General features: G+C 42.9%; 1 protein-coding gene across 1 annotated transcript in view; it reads left to right on the plus strand.

Moving 5' to 3' along the window:
* PTPN18 (protein tyrosine phosphatase non-receptor type 18) overlaps window positions 1-20,379 on the plus strand; it is an 83,595-nt gene extending 63,216 nt beyond the window's left edge. Inside the window, exons 14-17 of the mRNA XM_040325257.1 lie at window positions 3,527-3,594; window positions 11,267-11,294; window positions 14,175-14,243; window positions 19,462-20,379. Of these exons, the coding sequence (XP_040181191.1) occupies window positions 3,527-3,594; window positions 11,267-11,294; window positions 14,175-14,243; window positions 19,462-19,526 (230 nt within the window). The 3' untranslated portion in view covers window positions 19,527-20,379. The remainder of the gene's footprint in view (window positions 1-3,526; window positions 3,595-11,266; window positions 11,295-14,174; window positions 14,244-19,461) is intronic.
* Window positions 20,380-21,078: the final 699 nt, after the last annotated feature.

Consider the following 21,078-nt stretch of genomic DNA (forward strand, 5'->3'; position numbering starts at 1 on the left):
TTTGCAAAAATGGGCCTGTGTTTCTGCTGTGTACCTAACAAGCATGTTGCATAAGTCATAGAGCAAAAAAAATACAAGGTTCAGTAACCCAGCAATGATCGAATGTTGTGCTGATGATTAATTAATCTAACACCCCTAAAATTAAAATGGATTTCTGCTTTCTGAAAAAAAGTAGAGCACCTATCCACATACTCAATACCCTTCTTCAGGTTTTGGTTACTTTGCAGAACTGCAGCAGCTTGACCTGGAAGACTACTGCTCTCACTATAATAGAAGTGGCTACTACAGTACAATGATTTTGCATCCTACACAGGGATCGATCAAATGCAAGGTATGCATACATTCATTGATCAAAGCTGGACCATAGTATATATGCCCAAAAAAAAAGTCATACCTAAACTTCAGCTTTAATACAGTACCAAAACTATGCATGTTAAAATTAAATTTTCACGTAAACTCTACAATAATGGATCAAAATATAAGCTCACTGAAACTGCACTATATATATTTTTTTAGGTAAATTTGGTATTTTAGGTACATCACAGATGTACTGTAGCTATATTCTACCACCTTACCTTTTTAATTTATTTACAAGACTGTAAATACAAAGAAAACCGTCATACAAGCGCAGGGCGCTTAAAAACATTTTTTGTTCAGTCCTATATATATATATATAAAAAAATAAAATGTAACATTTGTAATGTCAGGTTTGTGTTTGTGAGGCAGTGGGTAACATGTCTGTTCATTCTGTACTTTTTGTCTGTTTGTAATTCTTTCAATAAAGCTATGTTTCTACTGTTTGTCTCTATGTGTTACTATCTGGGTTCTAGGCTCATTATTCTGATTGATTCTTTCTGTTCTTTGATTTACATGTACTCATGGCTGAGTTATCTGCTGTGTCTGTGAATGTCTCTTGTTCTGTAGCAGTGTACCTATAGGTTTGTATGCTGTGCTGTGGCTTGTATGGTGTCCGTTGTTCCATGGATTTGTACGTATGTCTGATACATTGTTTTTAGCACAGACTTTTTGGGTGAAAAAGGTTTTGACGCCAAATAAATTTATCCCTGAAACATAAATTTATCACATCTCAAAGGAGACGAAAGGAATTTTTCAAAGCCTGCATCCTTCACCTTAGCCCATAATCCTAAACTTAGTGTAGTTAAAGAGGAGCTCTGGTCATTTACAAATTATAATAAAAGACAGCAGTTACAATTACTGTAGCTGATGACTTTTAATAAACAAAAAACACTTACCAGTCAAGAGATCCAGCATTGTAATCACCCAGGCCGTTTCTTCGCTGGTGTTTGAGTCCCCGGTGCAGCCATCTTGCTTGTCGAAAGCTGGCTTTGACTTCCGGTGGCTTCACAGCCAGCTCCCCACTACCCATGTGCAGGTCACACTGCGCTTTTTTAAATGGACCTGCAGGCTCCCTGGATATGTGATGTGTTCCATGAGGTAGGATGGGAGATGAACCTCCACTCAGCTCACCTAGGCAAGCCGAGCAGAAGTGGTAACCGGTACCTGAAAAGCAGAACTTCTCTTTTTAAGTGAAGTTCCACTTTAAAATGTATATACATATTTGCTGTCAAATTTGAGAAACTCACACTATATGTTTGTTATGTGTTCCCAGTCTTACAGCATACCTATGAATAATTACAAAAAAAAAACGTTTGACCGGCTTCTACTGGAAGAGCATGCTGGAAAGCCAGCAGCCGACCGGCTCCCGATCAGTGCTCTCAGCCAATGATCGGCATGTTCTGGCGGGAGAGGGGCTGTCCCCCTGTCAGAACACAACAGCTCAGTGGGGGAGATCGCTATACTGACTTTGCATAGTGAGTACAGCGGCTCCGACTGGACTTTTTCGTTTCCGCTGGGTTAAATAGAACAAAAACTATAGTGTGTATCAGGCTTTATGCTTAGGACTCTCTGGGAAGCTTCTATTGCTTAGATTAAATGGTAATGGGAAGATTAAATATTTAAAAGTGCAATAACATACAATATACCACTGATGCTTTGAAATCTTTAACCCTTTGTTAGGACAGTTTTAGTGTTCAAATTATTATTATACAGGATTTATATTGTGCCAACAGTTCTAGTTTATAACTGACAATGAGATCTTCCAGCACAGTACAGACATGATTACTTATATTAAATATTACTCCACCACCTCTCCTTAACGTTAAAAAGCAAGAGAAAGCTAGGTTGGATTTTTAGACATGTAAGAAAAACACTTAAAGTGTTTGTAACCCTAGAAAAAAAATAATGGATCCTGTTCCTTTAAAGCATATTATACAGCACAGTGCTTGTGCTGTGTCTATGGGCCCCCTGTATCACCTAAAAATCCTGTCTGATCCTCACAGTTTACGTGCCTCCATCATCCGCTGTGTCTCCTCTCTGCTCTCATGCATCCTCTCCACCCTCCCCTCCCTGTCTGTCAGCTTTGTCCACTCCACAATCCTCCCCTCCAGCTTGTAAAATAGTTAGGTCTCTACAATCCCCTCTGTTAGATAATAATATGTGCCCCGCTGTATGACATTTAAAAAAAAAAAAAGCCAATATCTACCTTGGATCAGAGCATCTCCCGGTGGTCAGGTCTGTTATCTAACAGAAGGGATTGTAGAGACTTAACACGTGGCTTTACAACCACTTTAAGAAGGTAATCAGCAATTCAAATATATATATTTCGGATATGCTATATTAGTGGGAACTTGTAGCAAACATAAATTGGATGCTATGCCAATTTGGCTGCAAAAGTTGAAATACACCTGTCGCAGAGACAGAAAGTGAAGGGAAATCCACATTTTTCGAGTTGTCGCCAAAACAAGAGGTGAAGGTAAATGTCCAGGCAGGGAATTCCCCACACATTTGGTGATCTCCTTTCATTACCTGTTTCATATTTGAGACTGGAAATTGGAAGTCTACACAACAAAAAATAACCAGACATAAACAGACGTTCTAACCCTTACTTTCACTAACCAAAACATAAAGTTTTGGCTATACGTACATTTTACCTAATATTTATCATAGTTGAAAACAAAAATGATTAGGCTTAATCAATTTGATATCAGATGCAGCAGTACTGTATGTACTAAATGGGGCTTGTTCTGCAATTTTAGTTGTTCTGTTGTGCTGTGGCTGTAAGCGTGTCTTTAGATGTATTTATTGTAATGGTCTGTGTCTGTAAATCTGTGTATTGCTCTGTATCTATAGACGTATCTGTTGTCCTGTATATGTGCCTGTTCTCCTGTTGCTACAGTATATGTGTGTCTATTGTTATGTGCCTGTCTGTTTAATCACTAGAGGTGTGTCTGCTGTTCTGTGGTTCTAAATGTACCTGTGGTTTCTAAAACTGTGGATATGTCTGTTGTTCTATTACTGTAGGTGTGTGTTATTTTGATTAATTTACGTCCTCCCATGGTAGCTGTTCTTACCAGCATTTTAAGTACAACACTTGCAACAACATAGCAGTTAGAAATATAAGACATCTGTGAAGGTTTTATACACTATGGCTTTCTTCCCATCACAGTCCTTAAAAAGACACCGTCGTTCCATAATTCAAAGGGAGACAACAGATGGAGCCAAAATACACCAAGTGTAAGTATCTGAGCAAGACCGCATAATGTTTCCACTCTTCATATATCACATACATCCAATCAGATTATCAATTTATTTTTCCAAACACAGTAGGGTCTGTTGTGCTTGCTAAACAAGAGCTGTACTATTTTCAGATGAATGAGATGAATGAGACCCATTGATCACTTAAGTCCACATAACCTATATAAACTATCCTTCATTAATAAAATGTCACTGAATTATGAGCTTTTCATTTTTTTAGCATGACTCTATGGCTTTCAAGAAAGGACACAGTAGAAGACCCATGAAAAAAAGTACATACAATAATAGGGGACTTTTAAGGTTCTTGTAAACTCAGGAATGAACATAGACAAATTTACATATTAAAATACCATTATTAGAATTAAAATTCACATAGCAAAGCTTTATATAATCCAATTGTAACACCAGATACTTCCAGCATCATGTTTACTGTATGATTATATATTGAGCAAACTGATCATACAAACACATCCAAATACGGAAGTATTCCAATTCTATAAAAAACAAAAGATGCTGAATCTTAATGTGTTTCGTGTATTGCACTTCTTCAGGAGGTCTTTTTTTTTGGTGAACTGGTTTGTATAAACACGAGTGATGCTGCTCAGTCATGGAAAAGAGGGGGGCTCATATATCATCCTCCTAGGTCTGCAACACCCAGCAGTGTTGGGTGGGTACACATAAAGGGGGTGAACTCCACTCCCAAAGCGTCCAGAAAATTATCTCTTCAATCACAGTAGCAAAGGAGATTCCCCCAGACAGAGCCACATCCACACCAGTCAGACTTATGTGCTACTGTGCCAATTGATGGGATAATATTCTGTTTATATAAATCAGTTCACCATAAAAAAAGATCTCCCTAATGCCCTGTACACACGATCGGTTCATCCAATGAAAACGGACCGATGGATTTTTTCATCAGATATCCGATGAAGCTGACTTTCATCAGTCAGTTAAAAATTCGATCGTGTCCAACACTGTGATGTAAAACACAACGACGTGCAGAGAAAAATGAAATTCAATGCTTCCGAGCATGCGTCGACTTGATTCTGAGCATGCGTGGATTTTTGGCCGATGGATTTCCCCACAGACAATCGTTTTTTTCTATCAGTTTTTTAACCATGAGAAAATTTTAAAACAGGTTCTATTTTTTTTCACCGATGGGAAAAACAACGATGGAGCCCACACACGATCGGTTCGTCCAATGAAAACGATCCATCGGACCGTTTACATCAGACGAACCGATCGTGTGTACAGGGCATAAGAAGCGCAACCCGCCAAACGCGTTGAAATTCATCATCTTTTTTTGTCCCATTTTTCTGTAACATTAGAATCCTTCCATGTTTGTATTATCAGTTTGCTCTATATATAACCATACATTGAACATGTGGCTGGAGGTGTCTGGTGTTACAATTTATTTGTATAAAGCTTTTTCTATATATTTTCTAATTTTAATCTGTTTTTACATTTGCAATAAAATAAAATGGTATTTTAATATTTGAAGTTGTCTTAGTTCATTCCTGAGTTCACAAGCACCTTCCAAGTCTCATTTTCCTGTGCGTACACTTTTTCATAGCTCCTTTAGAGATGTGTTGCTTCTCATACCCATTCATGTCTTCTTCTAGAAAGTAGAAGGCCCAGTTCACACATGCTTCAGGTTGCTTTTCAGGTTAGCATTCACAAAGTGTGCTCCAAGCATTCACCGAGTATTTACAAAGGTACCAGCAAATCTAAGGCAGCTATCTTGAAGCCCTTTAAAGCAGAACTGAATTGCCAATGGGTCCCTGGAACCGTTTCCATAATATGCAAGTATTCACAGCATACATGTACAGTACCTTGGGGCAAAATGACCTCCTACTCCACGCTTTGCTTTAGCACTCTGTCCTTACTGCTGCTATCTTCTCCTGGTCTTTTTTTGACTACTGGGTGGCCACTGATGGCATAACATAAATTTTCCCGATATCTGTAAGATGTGCTGCAGTCAATGTTAATTATAAAAAATTGCTTACAGGAAGGTAAAGTATAAAGTCTATTCTGCCACAAAACTCTACCAGCTAACAATTTTTAAAATTCTAAGTTAAAGTGGTACTAAACACACATTGGGGGTTATTTACGAAATAAATGCAAATCCACTTTGCACTACAAAGTGCACTTGAAATTGCACTGAAAGTGCACTTGGAAGTGCAGTCGCTGTAAATATGAGGGGTAGATCTGAAATGAGGGGAAGCTCTGCTGATTTTATCATCCAATCATGTGCAAGCTAAAATGCTGTTTTATTTTTTCCTTGCATCTACAGCGACTGCACTTCCAGTGCAATTTCAAGTGCACTTTGTACTTGTAGCGCAAAGTGGATTTGCCTTTCGTAAATAACCCCCACTGTTTCATTTACATTGTCTCTTCTATTTCTGTATGTGGATGATGGCACTGTAATTATTTTAATAAAAAAAAAGAAAAAATCGAAGTACCTTTTTCCTAATCAATATACAACTGTCACATGACCCAGGTCCTTCTCAGCCTGTCTGCTGGAAAACATAAGCAGGAGGAGCTTCTAGTCCTCTGCTGCTAGTCACATATTCAAAATCAAAAATCAAAAAACAGCCTTTGCAATGCAAAGTAAAAATAAATAAAAACTATCAAACTTTTTAAAATTAGCATTTATATTTGAAATATCTTAGAATAAGAGGGAGGTGATTCCTCCAAGTATCTACATGTAATATCCCACCCTCATTGTGTTTAGCTGGTTAGTGGGCATGGAGGAGGAGGGAGGGAATGGGCTGTCATTTACCACTGTGTATACGCCCACACGTGTGACTCTATAGCCACATGGGCTGCTCAGATGTGGTGGGGAGAAGATGCTCAGCATAGAAACTCACTGAAAACTGAGCACCTGCAGAGTTTCCACCACAGCTGAAAAATCCCAAGTTCAATTGGGGGCTTACAGAAAGTGGAGATAGAGGAAAGCAGGATCAACCATTTTTTTTTTGAAGAATACAGAAAATCAATTTCATAGTGACTTAGTATGAACAGGATGTAATACAGCTTTTATTGATAGTATTTTATGATGTAGGTTTAGTGACACTTTAAGTTTCAATTTAAGAATCCCTCATCACCAATCTGTGAATGCCCTAATGGGTGTGTTGTCTATTACTTTAACCAGTTCAGGAATATGCAGTTCAGTTTTGGGCCCCAGTTCTCAAAAAGGATATTGGGGAACTGGAGAAAGTGAAGAGAAGGGCAACCAAACTGATAAGAGGAATGGAGGAACTCAGCTATGAGGAAAGATTAGAGGAACTGAATTTATTCACTTTTGAGAAGAGGAGATTAAGGGGGATAAGATCAACATGTACAAATATATAAGGGGTCCATATAGTGAACTTGGTGTTGAGTTATTCACTTTACAGTCAACACAAAGGACAAGGTGGCGCTCTTTACGTCTAGAGGAAAAGAGATGTCACCTCCAAATACGGAAAGGTTTATTCACAGTAAATATGCCAATTATTTTCACCTAGTGATGCAGTCAGTAACACACTTCCTATCTAATGAAGAGGATACTAAAATTATGAAAATTATTATACGACAGAATATAACTTCAGAAGTGATGTAATGTGTTGTATTGCATTGTAATGTATTCTTTAGTTTCCAAGTATGCATAGTCTTGCTCTTCCGATTTTTTTCGGACGACTACAGTACTGATAAACCGCTTCAATACTGGGCACTTTCACCCCCTTCCCGCTTAGGCAAATTTTCAACTTTCAGCGTGGTCGCATTTTGAATGACCATTGCGCAGTCATACAACACTGTACCCATATGACATTTTTATCATTTTTGTTCACACAAATAGAGTTTTCTTTTGGTGGTATTTAAACACCACTGGATTTTAAATAAGCAAAAAAGGACAAACATTTTGAAAAAAAAAAAAAGTTTTTCTTGGTTTCTGTTATACAATTTTGCAAATAAATTATTTTTCTTCATAAAGTTAGGCCAAAATTTATTTTGCTACATTTCTTTGGTGAAAATAACCCAAATCAGTCTATATTATTTAGTTTGTAGGAAAGTTATAGAGTCCACAAACTATGGTATATATATGAAATTCGATCAATCCTGATGTACTGATGGACTATCTAATTAAGAGGAGAGTAAGAGGCATGGCATGTTTTTGAAGTTGTCATTTTTTTGTCACAATTTTTTGAAAAATTATGAAATAAAAAAAAAATCTATTTTCTTTTACACACTGGGGGTTCTTTATGAAAGGCAAATCCACTTTGCACTCCAAGTGCAAACTACAAGTGCAAAGTGCACTTGAAATTGCACTGAAAGTGCACTTGGACATGCAGTCGCTGTAAATCTGAGGGGAAGATCTGAAATGAGGGGAAGCTCTGCTGATTTTATTATGCAATCATGTGCAACCTAAAATGCTGTTTTTTATTTTCCTTGCATGTCCGCCTCAAATCTACAACGACTGCACTTCCAAGTGCACTTTCAAAGTGGATTTGCCTTTAGTAAATAACCACCACTGTCACCAGTACAGTTCAGCGTCATCATAAAACGGGTGTGGCAGTGACCAGGGACACTGACTGGTAACAGTATGTACAAAAAAAAAATGTAATTGTTTTAAATATTTGTTCTTTTTTTCCTTTTCTTTTTTTTACATACTGTAACCAGAGCAATACAGTTTTACCATAGTAAAAGGGGAGATGATCAGGTTTTTGTTTACATATTATGATTGCTTATAGCAGTGAATTTCACTGCTATCAGCGAATATCTTTACTGAATGACAGTGTGTAGACACTGTGTATTGTTGTGATTAGCTATGGTTGGTAGAAATGGGTTGTGATTGGCCCTGTCTTTAACATGTGATCACTGTGACCAATCACAGCTAGAAACAATTGTATGCAATAAATGGAATAAAAGGAAGCCATTCATTGTTTTCAACTGTCATGTGATCTGCTGTGATTGGTCACATCGATCACATGGTACTGGCAGCAGGCTGCTACACTGATCGGTCATCCAATGTGTCCAATGGACACAGTTGGTGGCAGATCATTCCGGACCAGTGTCCATTCTCATGTTGATGTCATATGATGTCCTCCCAGAACAATAGGGTTACTGCCCGGCTGTCATTTTACAAGCAGTTAACAGAAAATCATATATGTTCTGGTATCGTAAGAGAAAAAATGTTGTCTTTGTCCTATCAGATAATTTCGGATTAACTGTCGTGATCAGCTCTCGAAAGCTAAGTACTATCGATTATCATACGATTTTATTTTTTGTACAATTTTCTGATCGTGTGTACAAGGCTTTAGAGTGCCTCCACTGAGGATGGAGGTGCAACCGAGCCACTCTTGGACTTCTTTTAGCAGTTACAGCAGCAGTTTTGTTTCTGCAGCTTTTATTTGAATAAAAGCCAATCACTATAAGTTCCCCTTTATATGTTAAATGGTTTGTCTCAACCTTCTAATTGACACTTTTGCTAGACAGCTTGGTCTGTTTACCAAAGTTAAAAAATTACAGATTTACTGGCCGGACGTAAACTCATACATATAGGCCCGGATTCACAAAGCACTTCCGCCGACGTATCTCGAGATACGCCGCGTAAGTGCAAATATGCGCCGTCGTATCTATGCGCCTCACTCAGAAACTAAGATACGCCTGAAAATAGGCTTCATCCGACCGACGTAACTTGCCTACGCCAGCGTGGGCGCATATTTACGCTGGACGTATTTGGCGCTCCCATTGATTTCCTATTCACATATGCAAACGAGGGAGATACGCCGATTCACAAATGTACGTCCGTCCGGCGCAGTGCCCGTAAAGTCATACGTCCGGCGTAAAGTTATGCCCCATAAAGGAGGTATAACTCAGCAGCATCCATGCAAAGGGCTGCACCAGTGAACACAAGCCGACGTATTTTACGTAGGACGTGAATATGACTAGGCATAGGTTACGTTCACGCAGTAGGCAGTGATCCGACGTATCTTAGGCAGTTGTTCCGACGTGATTGTGAGCATGCGCAATGAGATGCGCCCACGGGATGGCGCATGCGCAGTTGGCGACTCGTATCTGTCTGGCGCTCGGCCCATCATTTGCATGGGGTCACGCCTCATTAGCATGGCTCACGCCCACTCACACTTACGCCGACCTACGCCTTGGAAACCCAGATTTGGGAGGAAGTGCTTTGTGAATTCAGTGCTTGCCTCTCTGCGCTGCGTCGGCGTAGCGTAAAGGAGATACGCTACGGCGGCATAAATATGCGCCAGTGTCTGTGAATCCGGGCCACAATATCTAAAGAGATGTGCAGTGACATATATAAACTTGTGAAGGCTGTCAGCATGTGTTAGGCTGGGTTCACACTTGTGCGATGCGAGAACCAGCACAATTGCTGTGAGGGTTCCCGCATCACACTTAAATTGTCGGCGGTTCACACTGACATCTGTGAACCGCTGCGGGTGTCAATTTAAAGTTAATGACACCCCCAGATTGGTTCGCAGATAGCAGTGCAAAATGGTGCAGGAATAGGATTGCATGGGTGTGAACACCCATGTGCTTCGATTCCAGTGTGGACCAAAAAAAGGGTCCTTCACCATTTTGGTGTGAATGTGATGCGATTTCAGCCATACAGTTTGTATGGCTGAATTCACACCGCAGAGACATTGCATGTGATCTGCACAGCAATGCGATGTGTGTACCCAGCCTTATTCTAACATGCAGTTGACTTATTTTTTTAAATTTAGATCAGGGGTCTTCAAACTTTAAACAAAGGGCCAATTTATTGTCCTTCAGACTTTAAGGGGGCCAGACTGTGACCAGTGGTATTGGGAGTAAACAATGGCACATTTGGTATTGGGGGAGAAGCAGTGCCCCATCATTGGTATCATTGAGAGGAACAGTGCCCTTCATTGGTATTATTGGGAGGAATAGTGCCCCATCATTAGTATCAGTGGGAGGAATAGTGCCCATCATTGGTATCATTAAGGCTGCATTCACATCTAGGCGGACGAAATCGCGGCGTTTTGTCGCCGCAAATCGCGGTAAAAATAGCGGCGATTTGCGGCGACAAAACGCCGGTATTGTCCGCCTAGATGTGCCCCAAGATGACCCCCTCTATGGAGATGATTCCCATCTCCTAGCCGAACGCTCGAAGACGCCTGAAAGAAAGGTCCGGGACCTTTTTTCACGCGGCAGGCGACAGGCGTCCGGCGACAGGCGTCCGGCGTTCGGCGTGGAGATGTGAACCATCTCCATAGAGGGACATCTGTTTTCAGCCCTCTGGCGGCAGCGGCGTAGCGCTACAGGCGTAAAAACGCCTAGGTGTGAATGCGGGCTAAGAGAAAAAGTGCCCCATCATTGGTATCATTGGGAGGAATAGTGCCCCATTATTGGTGTCAGTGGGAGGTATTGTGCTTCATTGCTGGTGTCACTTGGCAGAATAGTGTCTTATATCTGTGGGAGGAGTAGTGTCCCAAGGGTCGGAACGAAGGCAGACAAAAGGCCGCATTCGGCCCCAGGGCCGCAGTTTAGAGACCACTGATTTAGATCATGAAGCCAATTCTAGGTTTTCCACAGCATAAAGATTGCTCAGTTCAGCCTGCCCTTAAATTTTAGATGTCTCCTGTAATGTTTGTTGAGATTACTTTTTCCTGTTGTTTTGTTTCAGAGCTATGCAGTGTTTCCAGACTCCCAAGGTAAGCATCTCACAGGTCTTAAGAGGAAATTGACATTTGAAGTTTTGTTGATTAAAAACCCAAACACCTCGAGGTCAGCATTATGCAAGTATTTTATAAAACATTACTGCAGATTCTTACATTTGCTTATGTTCTCTAGGGACTGATGTAGGCCATGCTAAAACTAACTGCAAAGTGAGAAGGACTTCTCTATAGCCACATGATTGGTCTCAGCTTTGCAATAAAACAATCTGACATCTTGATATGCACAATATTTATAAGATCCAAAGATGATGCAACAGACTGTGCATTGTGCAGACTTTTGCAAAAACAATTAGACATTCACATGATCAGTAAGAAGAGATTTCTAGTAGAGCTTCACGAGTCTGACCAAAATGAGAATCACAATTTATTTTGCTTAGAATGAAGATCACGATTCTCGCAGCGTAAAATCTTTCACATTATACAAAAATTAAAGTTCATTAAAGTAATTTTTTCCCCAAAAATTGCATTTGAAAGACCGCTGCGCAAATACAGCGTGACATAAAATATTGCAACAACTACCATTTTATTCTCTAGGGTCTCTACTAATTATATATATATATATATATATATATATATATATATATATATATATATATAATGTTTGAGGGTTCTACGTAATTTTCTAGCAGAAAAAAATGATTTTAACTTGAAAACAACAAATGTCAGAAAAAGATTTAGGCCCGGATTCACAAAGACTTACGCCAACGTATCTACTGATACGCCGTCGTAAGTCCAAATGTGCGCTGTCGTATCTATGCGCGGATTCTTTAAATGAGATACGCCTGAATTTTGCCAAGATACGACCGACGTAAGTCTCCTACGCCGTCGTATCTTGGGTGCATATTTACGCTGGCCGCATGGGGCGCTTCCGTTGATTTACGCGTCGAATATGTAAATGAGCTAGATACGCTGATTCACGAACGTACTTGCGCCCGTCGCTGTAATCTACGCCGTTTACGTATGGCGTTTTTCCGGCGTAAAGTTAAACCACCAAAAAGCTGGTCTAAGTCATTTAGGGTATGGACGTCGGAAGTGCCGTCAGATTTTACATAGTTTATGTAAGTCGTACGTGAATGAGGCTGGGCGTAAGTTAGGTTCACATCGTACGCATTGAGCCGTCGTATCTTAGGCAGTATTTGCGACGTGATTCTGAGCATGCGTGCACATGCGCCGTTCGTTCGGCCATGCATTCACATGGGGTCACGCTTCATTATAATACTACACGCCCACTGCCTTGCTACTTTGAATTACGTGGGCTTACGCCGGCCCATTTACGTTACGCCGGCGTACATATGGGAGCAAGTGCTTTGTGAATACTCAGCTTGCCTCTCAATGTTACGTCGGTGTAGCGCATACGAGATGCGCTATGCCTATCTAAAGATGCGCTGATCTCTCTGAATCCGGGCCAGAGTGTTTAAGTGGTTAAACTTTCCTAATTTACATACAGAAGTCTATTCCTTTGATATAAAAGACAAATTGATACAATGTTTAGACTTAACTTCCACTGATAAAGAATGTTGTAAAACATGGCAGACTGCCCAGACTTTTGAGGGCTGAGAGTAGAGAGAATTCGCTGCATACAAAAGATCGGGAAATACTTTGTCAAGATCGCAATGGGGAAAAAAATCACGATAATGATTCTTGACAATTATTCGTGCAGCTCTAATTTCTAGGTAGCCCATTGCTGAGACTGGTGTTTCTATGTGGGCAGGGAAGAGAAATGTAAATGTTTTCGCAGTTTTATAAAGTCATACCCAGTTACAGATTAAAATAGAAAGCTAATTATTATCAAAATTACATTATGAACTACCCTGTGCACATTTATGCTGAAAAACAAAACAAACCTACTAGCGATCAGTGGTAATATAGTAAATGGCCATCACATTATCAACTCTTGCAGCAGAGTTATGTATAACTATATACACACATACAATCCAAGTACAGTGTTAAACAAACATCTAAAACCCAAGGGAATTTAATGATAAAATAGAATAATAGAATAAAGATGCATTTCTAGGGCCAAACACACTTCATTAGGGCTTGAGTATTCTGACTGTGCTTAAACAGACTCAGGTAAGCAGATATCAAATAAATCTGTACTGTGATTTACTGCTTGGAAAGATGCCCACATCCCTAAGGCCTAGTACACACGAGAGGATTTATCCGCGGAAACGGTCCGGAGGTCCGTTTCCGCGGATAAATCCTCTGGCGGATTTTGATCTCATGGTTGTACTAACCATGAGATCAAAATCCCCACGGAATTCCGTCCGCGGTGATGTGTCACGCCGTTGCCGCGGCGACGTGCGCGACGCTGTGATATAAGGACTTCCACGCATGCGTCAAATCATTACGACGCATGCGGGGGATGGATTCGGACGGATTGATCCGGTGAGTCTGTACAGACCAGCGGATCAATCCGTTGGACTGGATTCCAGCGGATCGATTTCTTAGCATGTTAAGAGATTTTGATCCGCTGGAAATCCATCCCCGGGGGAAAAAATCCGCGGAAAAATATCCGCTGGATTGTACACACCAGGGGATCTATCCGCTGAAACCGGTCCGCGGATCAATTTCAGCGGATCGATCCTCTCGTGTGTACGGGGCCTTACTCTACAGAGAGGAGGACAGTACTGAAAAAACCTGAAGAAGTAAACATTTAAACCCTTTTATAGCTCTTTATTTAGCAGCACAGGGGAATATGTAGTTTTAACTGGTACTTATTAGTTAACCAGCTTCCTGCCTTATAAATAATATTTCCAGTTCCTCAAAAACGTAATGTATTCTAATGTAATTACCAGTATGTTTACTAGCTTTATAAATATCCTTACAGCTTTTTAAATCAACTTGTTGTTGTAGCTCACGGTCTAGATGAGTATGAAGACGTCAGCGACCCAGCAAAAGGCCGACCCCTAACTGGAGGAATAGGTGAGATGCTTATAATGCATTATGAGAAATTTTGCAGAAGATTGGGGGGGATTCTACAAAACTCACTTTTGTTTTGTTTTCTGTATATAATTAGCTATTAGAAATAGTGATTCATAGCATTTTACTATAAAAATAAGTTGAATTCTTATGTAGACCCACTGGGCCAGATTCACAAACGAGATACGACGGCGTATCTACTGATACGCCGTCGTATCTCTGTTTCTAACTATGCAACTGATTCATAGAATCAGTTACGCATAGCTAGCCCTAAGATCCGACAGGTGTAATGGACTTACACTGTCGGATCTTAGGATGCAGTACCGCGGCCGCCGCTGGGGGGAGTTCTCGTCGTAAACCAGCATCGGGTATGCAAATTAGCACTTACGGAGATCCACAAAGCTTTTTCCCTTTGTTAAGTCGCCGTAAGTGTTAGTTTGCCGTCGCAAAGATAGGGTACCTTTTACAAAGTGTAAAGTTAATACACCATGTAAAAGTGTACCCGTCTTTCCGGCGTCTCTGTCAAATTTAAAAAAAAAAAAAAAAAATTCCAGGCGCAACTTTTTTTCCCGACGCAACTTTTTTTTTGCCCCATTTGAATTGGCCCGCCTTGCGCCGGCTGGATTTAGGATACACCGCCGCAAATTTCCAGGTAAGTGCTTTGTGGATCGGGCACTAACTTGGAAAAATTGCGGCGGTGTAACTTAAATCGGAAAAGTTAAGTTGCGCCCGGGCTACGTGAATCTGGCCCACTATCCATAGTGCTCAATAAGTGTGCTTCATTCGACGCATGCGAGGGACGGCGGGCGCTCGGACATGTACAGTAGGTCTGTACTGACGACCGTACATGTCCGAGCGGGCAGGATTCCAGCGGATGGTTTTAAAACACGTCCAGGAATATTTGTCTGCTGGGAAAAGGCCCGGCAGGCAAATGTTTGCTGGAATTCGGCCCGTTCGCGCCTACACACGACCAAACATGTATGCTGAAACTGGCCCGCGGACCAGTTTCAGCATACATGTTTGGTCGTGTGTACGGGGCCTTAGAGTTATATATTTTATATTTGTAGGTTATATATTTTTAACACTTAGGTGTCATCTCACCACCTCTTCCTCCTCTTGCAGCGAGTTGAGTACCGGGGGGAGGGTGCTGCCGAAAACATCAATGTGTCATCTCACCGCCTCTTCCCTCTCCTGCAGCAAGTTGAGAACTGGGGGGGGGGAGCTGTCGGAATGTCGAAGACGTCAAGGTGTCATCTCCTCTCTTCCTCCTCCTGCAGCGAGTTGAGAAGGGGGGTGGGGGGTCTGCCGAAAATGTCAAGCCCGCAACATGCTTACTGGGGCCCGTGCCTGGGTACATTCGGGACCCTCACAGGTGTAATGCCTGTACCCCCCTGATGGCGGCCCTGCTGCTGGGTATCGGTAGGTGGCACTGGTGGGGAGCCTTGGCCCCTCTGTTCGGCTTTTTTTCCCCTCACGCTGACAGTGTGAGAGAAAAAAAAAATACAGATTGACGATCTTCTGTTTACATCACATGATCAGCTGTCATTGGCTAACAGGTGATCGCGTGGTAAGGGGTCAGGATCGGCCCCTTACTCCAACCTGTGATCAGCCGAGTCTCATAGACTCGGAGTTCACAGAGCGCTCCGTGCGTGGCCAAAAGGAAAGCGCTGACAGTGCATGCTCGGTAGGACATCTATGGATGCCCCCCAGCAATCAAGGCCAGCGCTGTAGCCATCTTTCAGCTATAGCGTGGGTGGGAAGAAGTTAACAACCGTAGTATTGGACTGCAACATAACATAATTTAATAAAAGTAAAGGGGGTCTGAATACTTTATAAATGCACTGTATATTAACAGTCTCCCCGGGATATATGTATCAAGTGTAATAGACACATTGAAGTACAGCTTCTAAAGAAAACGCTGCTTAAAATTCCCATCAGTGTTAGCCAGGGTCGGCCTTAGGTGTTGAGGCGGCCTGTGCGAGCGAATCCTGTGGCGCCCCTCCCCATCTTCACCCCTCGCCCCCTGGTCACCTAAACATACACAAAGATCAAAAAAATATTTGTAACAAATAATTTGTTTTAATAACAGACAATTTAAGTGCATGCTCCTCCTCCTCATGCCACCAGTTCAGCATCATCTTTGTGCTGGACTGGTGGGTGGAAACCATTGTTAATTTCAGGGGGCTGGAGCCTGGGGGGGGGGGGGAAGAGAGAGAGAGAGAGAGAGAGAGAGAGGGATTGGACAGCACAGTGGGGAGTAGAGCATGGGGAGCTGGGGAGCAGTGGGGGGTACTGGACAGCACAGTGGGGGGGAGCTGGGGAGCAGTGGGGGGTACTGGACAGCACAGTGGGGAGGAAAGCATGGGGGAGCTGGGGAGCAGTGGGGGGGGGATGGACAGCACAGTGGGAGGGAGAGCATAGGGGGAGCTGTGGGGGGACTGGACAGCACAGTGGGGACCAGTGGGGGGAGCTGGGGAGCAGTGGGGGGGGATGGACAGCACAGTGGGAGGGAGAGCATAGGGGGAGCTGTGGGGGGACTGGACAGCACAGTGGGGAGCAGTGGGGGGAGCTGGGGAGCAGTGGGGGGTACTGGACAGCACAGTGGGGGGTGTACTGGACCGCACAGTGGGGGGAGCCGAGGAGCAGTGGGGGGTAATTGACAGCACAGTGGGGAGGGGAGAGCATAGGGGGAGCTGGGGAGCAGTGGGGGGACTGGACAGCACAGTGGGAGGGAGAGCATAGGGGGAGCTGTGGGGGACTGGACAACACAGTGGGAGGGGGAGCTGGGGAGCAGTGGGGGGTACTGGACAGCACCGTGGGGGGGGAGCATAGGGGGAGCTGTGGGGGGACTGGACAGCACAGTGGGGAGGAGAGCATGGGGGAGCTGGGGAGCAGTGGGGGGTACTGGAAAGCACAGTGGGGGGAGCTGGGGAGCAGTGGGGGTTACTGGACAGAACAGTGGGGGAGCTGGGGAGCAGTGGGGGGTACTGGAAAGCACAGTGGGGGGAGCAGTGGGGGGTACTGGACAGCACAGTGGGGAGGAGAGCATAGGGGGAGCTGTGGGGGGACTGGACAGCACAGTGGGGGGGACTGGACAGCACAGTGGGGAGGAGAGCATAGGTGGAGCTGTGGGGGGACTGGACAGCACAGTGGGGGGACTGGACAGCACAATGGGGAGGAGAGCATAGGGGGAGCTGTGGCGGGACTGGACAGCACAGTGGGGGGGAGCTGGGGAGCAGTGGGGGGACTGGACAGCACGGTGGGGGAGCCAGGGAGCACGGGATCAGAGAGCACTGGGTGGGGAAACCATTAAACAGAGAGGGTATGCAGGGAGAACTGGGAGGAACCATGGAGCACGGGGGCAGTAAAAGATGTTGTATAACCGGAGCGGTGGATGGATCCCATCCCAGCGCCTGTTGCAGCCTGGCCGACCGCTCAAAAATAACGTAAGTACCTGGCCGCCCCCCCCCTGTGTGCCTGGATAGGAGGAGCAGCGGGCCGGGGGAAAGCTGCACATGGAGGAACTGATCTTTCCATATTCTTTCTGCAGCCAATGAACGCCAGCAGAAGAAGCGGTCATTCAGCGGCTGCAGGAGGAATGTGGAAAGATCAGTTCCTCCATGTGCAGCTTTCTCCGGCCCGCCGCTCCTCCTATCCAGGCACACAGGGGGGCGGCGCGGCCAGCCGTCCGGGTACTCACGTTCTCTCTGGGCGGTCGGCCAGGCTGCAGCAGGCGCTGAGATGGGATCCATCCACCGGAGCTCCCCTTCACAAAAAGTCAAAAGGGTAGGGATCTGGCCGACTCCCGTTAGAAGCTGCATTATGCAACGCTACCAGTACCACCTGCTCTGTGTGTGAGACAACAAGGAGAGGAGGAGAAGGGAGGGGAACAGTCTGACACTTTGGTGCCTCCGGTGCCTACGCTCTGCAGCGCCGGGGTGCTGCTGAGCACCCGCACCTACCTGTGATGATAATTACGACTCACATTATGCGTGCTGTGACGGCCGCACAGCGCCCCTGTTGCCCATGGCGCCCTGTGCAGCCGCACAGCTCGCACACCCCAAAGGCCGGCCCTGGTTTTAGCCACATGTGATCACATAAAGTATTCTCTAATGGCAGGGATGATCAACCAACATGAACTTTGCTTCTTCCTCTCTTCAAAAGAAACAACATAACCAAATCCCTACCCCTTCAGAGAGGTGGAGAGTACGGAAAAGAACTTGGAGTCATTAAAATATAAGCCCTTCAGGAATGTTTTATTTATACTTCTCAGCAAGATTGGTAGTATTAGTATATCACTTTATGTTAATTTATTCCACTTTATAAAATGGACCAAAGGTATGTCCATTAAAGTCGTTGTAAACCTCAGATTTTTTTTAACAAAAATAACAAACATGTTATGCTTACCTGCTCTGTTTAATAGTTTTGCACAGAGCAGCCCCGATCCTCTTCTTCTGGAGTCCCCTTCCAGTGCTCCAGGCTCCTCTTCTTCATCGGGTGCTCCCACTGAAAGCCGCTTACCTTGGGGGGCACCCGTGCGTGCTCGCTCCCAAGTCCCACTGCTGCGCCCATTAAAACAGACAGTGGGACTCGGCCCCGCCCCCCACATCACAGGATTTGATTGAGAGCGGAGCCAATGGCTCCTGCTGCTATCAATCTGTCCAATGAGGAGAGACATCGACTGTAGCCTCTGTGCTTGTGCACTTTGCTGGATCAGATCAGGCTCAGGTAGAAAAAAGGGGGGGGGTCTGGGGGGAGCTTTAGCACAAAAGGTTTTGATGTTTTAGAACCACTAACACACTAGGCATCTTTAAAAAAAATACCAGAATCTTTGGCAGAAACAAATGCTCATAATGGCTTGTATTGCACATGCACTTATGTGCGTTTGCATTTTTAGGTGTTTTTTTCCAAAACATTGCCCTCTACTAATTTTTCAGTATCAAGTTACACTTTAAAAATGCTAACAGAGCCTAAACGCAGCATTTATGTGCATGAAGCATTTTTTCTACCCGGAAGCTCCGCTGAAAAATGCACTTCTGTTTTTTTAGCCTGTAAACACTCCTCTTCAGATATGTCTGAAAAACACCCAAATGTGCATGGACACAGAGGCTTACATAGAGTTACTTCTACAGGCTGAAAGAAAAAAGAATGCAAAATGCCTGTATTTGATGGACACCTTAAAGTAAATAATTATATGCAGTTTTTATTTTATCCCCTACAGGGTTTAATTATCGCATTGGAAAACCTAAAGGGCCTCGAGATCCACCCCCTGAATGGATTCGATAGAAGACCTAACCTTTTTTTTTACAAATTGTATTTTTTTATTTTTTTAAACAATCTGCCTGGAAAATCAAAATCAACTAAACCATGCTGGTTTTTATATTTATCTCATCCTTTGATATTACAGACTAATACCTTAGAAATACAAAACAACTTTCTTTAAAATTAACCTTTAAATGTATCTGCTGTATATAGTTAGTAGGTTGAATGAGTGAATATTCAGCTGATGGCATCATCACAAATTAGTGAAATCATCAAAATATCCTTGTAAATATTCCTTAAGCCAGCAATGAGACTCATGGCACAGTGTAACGTCAACATATACTGATATGGACTCATTAATTGATTTCCTGACAATCTCAGGGCTAACCCATTCCTGCGGTCTGATTCAAATTACTATGGTGAAATATGTGCAATCTACAGACAAAAAACATTCCACATGCTCACCTTCCAACGGTCAACGGCCAAGAGAACGAGCTATGGCCCCCACAGCTTTATTAAAAACGTAGAATCACAAAATATGCATTGATTGGTTCACATTATACAGATACACCCACTCCATCCTCAGTATCACCCACCCCCTTGTGACGTCTGTAGCATATGACACACATATTCCAAAGTCCAGGAGCAAAGGGAAAGAAATGGAAGTCCTTATTTGGAAGAAAACTTCTGGTCAGATGGAGACAGGAAGAGGGGGGGGGAAGGGTTGAACACGTTTGAAACATGAGGGAAAGAATTGGCATCTGTTCCCAATCTTCAGCCTTTTTGTCCTTCTTATTTTTAATGCTGAGTTCATTACTTTTAAAACTTAATTTTTATATCTGACAAATCTTATCAAGGAAAATAAACACTTATTGTGACATCTTTTTTTCATACATGCATATATATATATATATATATATATATATATATATATATATATATATATATAAAAAGAAATATAAAAACAACAATATTGAAACAATATGAAAATATAAAAAAGATTAAACATTTTAGTGGTTCTAATAATAAAAAGAATTAGCCTAATTTGAAAATAGGGATTTTAGCCTAATCTATCACAATCCCCCCTTAAAATAACTATTTTATCAGTACTGTCCCTATGCTCTCTTTGTCCCTGGTCTGGCCTCCCTACTGTCAACTCTTTTATTTTCTGTATAGCTCCCAGACGGCTTATCCGTTGTCCTTCTTCAACGAAACTTCAGGAGGCGGTCAAACACTATTCTCTCCCTCACGTGAAAATGTGGTATGTGTTTTTCTTTTTTTTTTTTTTTTTGAAAATTCTTTTTATTAGGTTTTTACACATAAAAACATTACACACAGGCAGGCAACATACCCACCACAGAGGCGGCCACGCAGGGCCAACACACACACACACAAAGGAAAAACATAGTCCCTTGGGCAGTCCCCCCCCCCTCCCTCCCTCCCCCCCCTCCCGACCAACACCTTACCCCACAACCCATATATACAGGAGTTTTGCTCACATAGGATCAAATAAACTTCACAGGTAATATCTTGCACCAGTGTAATCACGCATGGCAGAGCTAATAACCTAGTATTT

This window comes from Rana temporaria, chromosome 9 (assembly GCF_905171775.1).
Source record: "Rana temporaria chromosome 9, aRanTem1.1, whole genome shotgun sequence".
Taxonomy (NCBI): domain Eukaryota; kingdom Metazoa; phylum Chordata; class Amphibia; order Anura; family Ranidae; genus Rana; species Rana temporaria.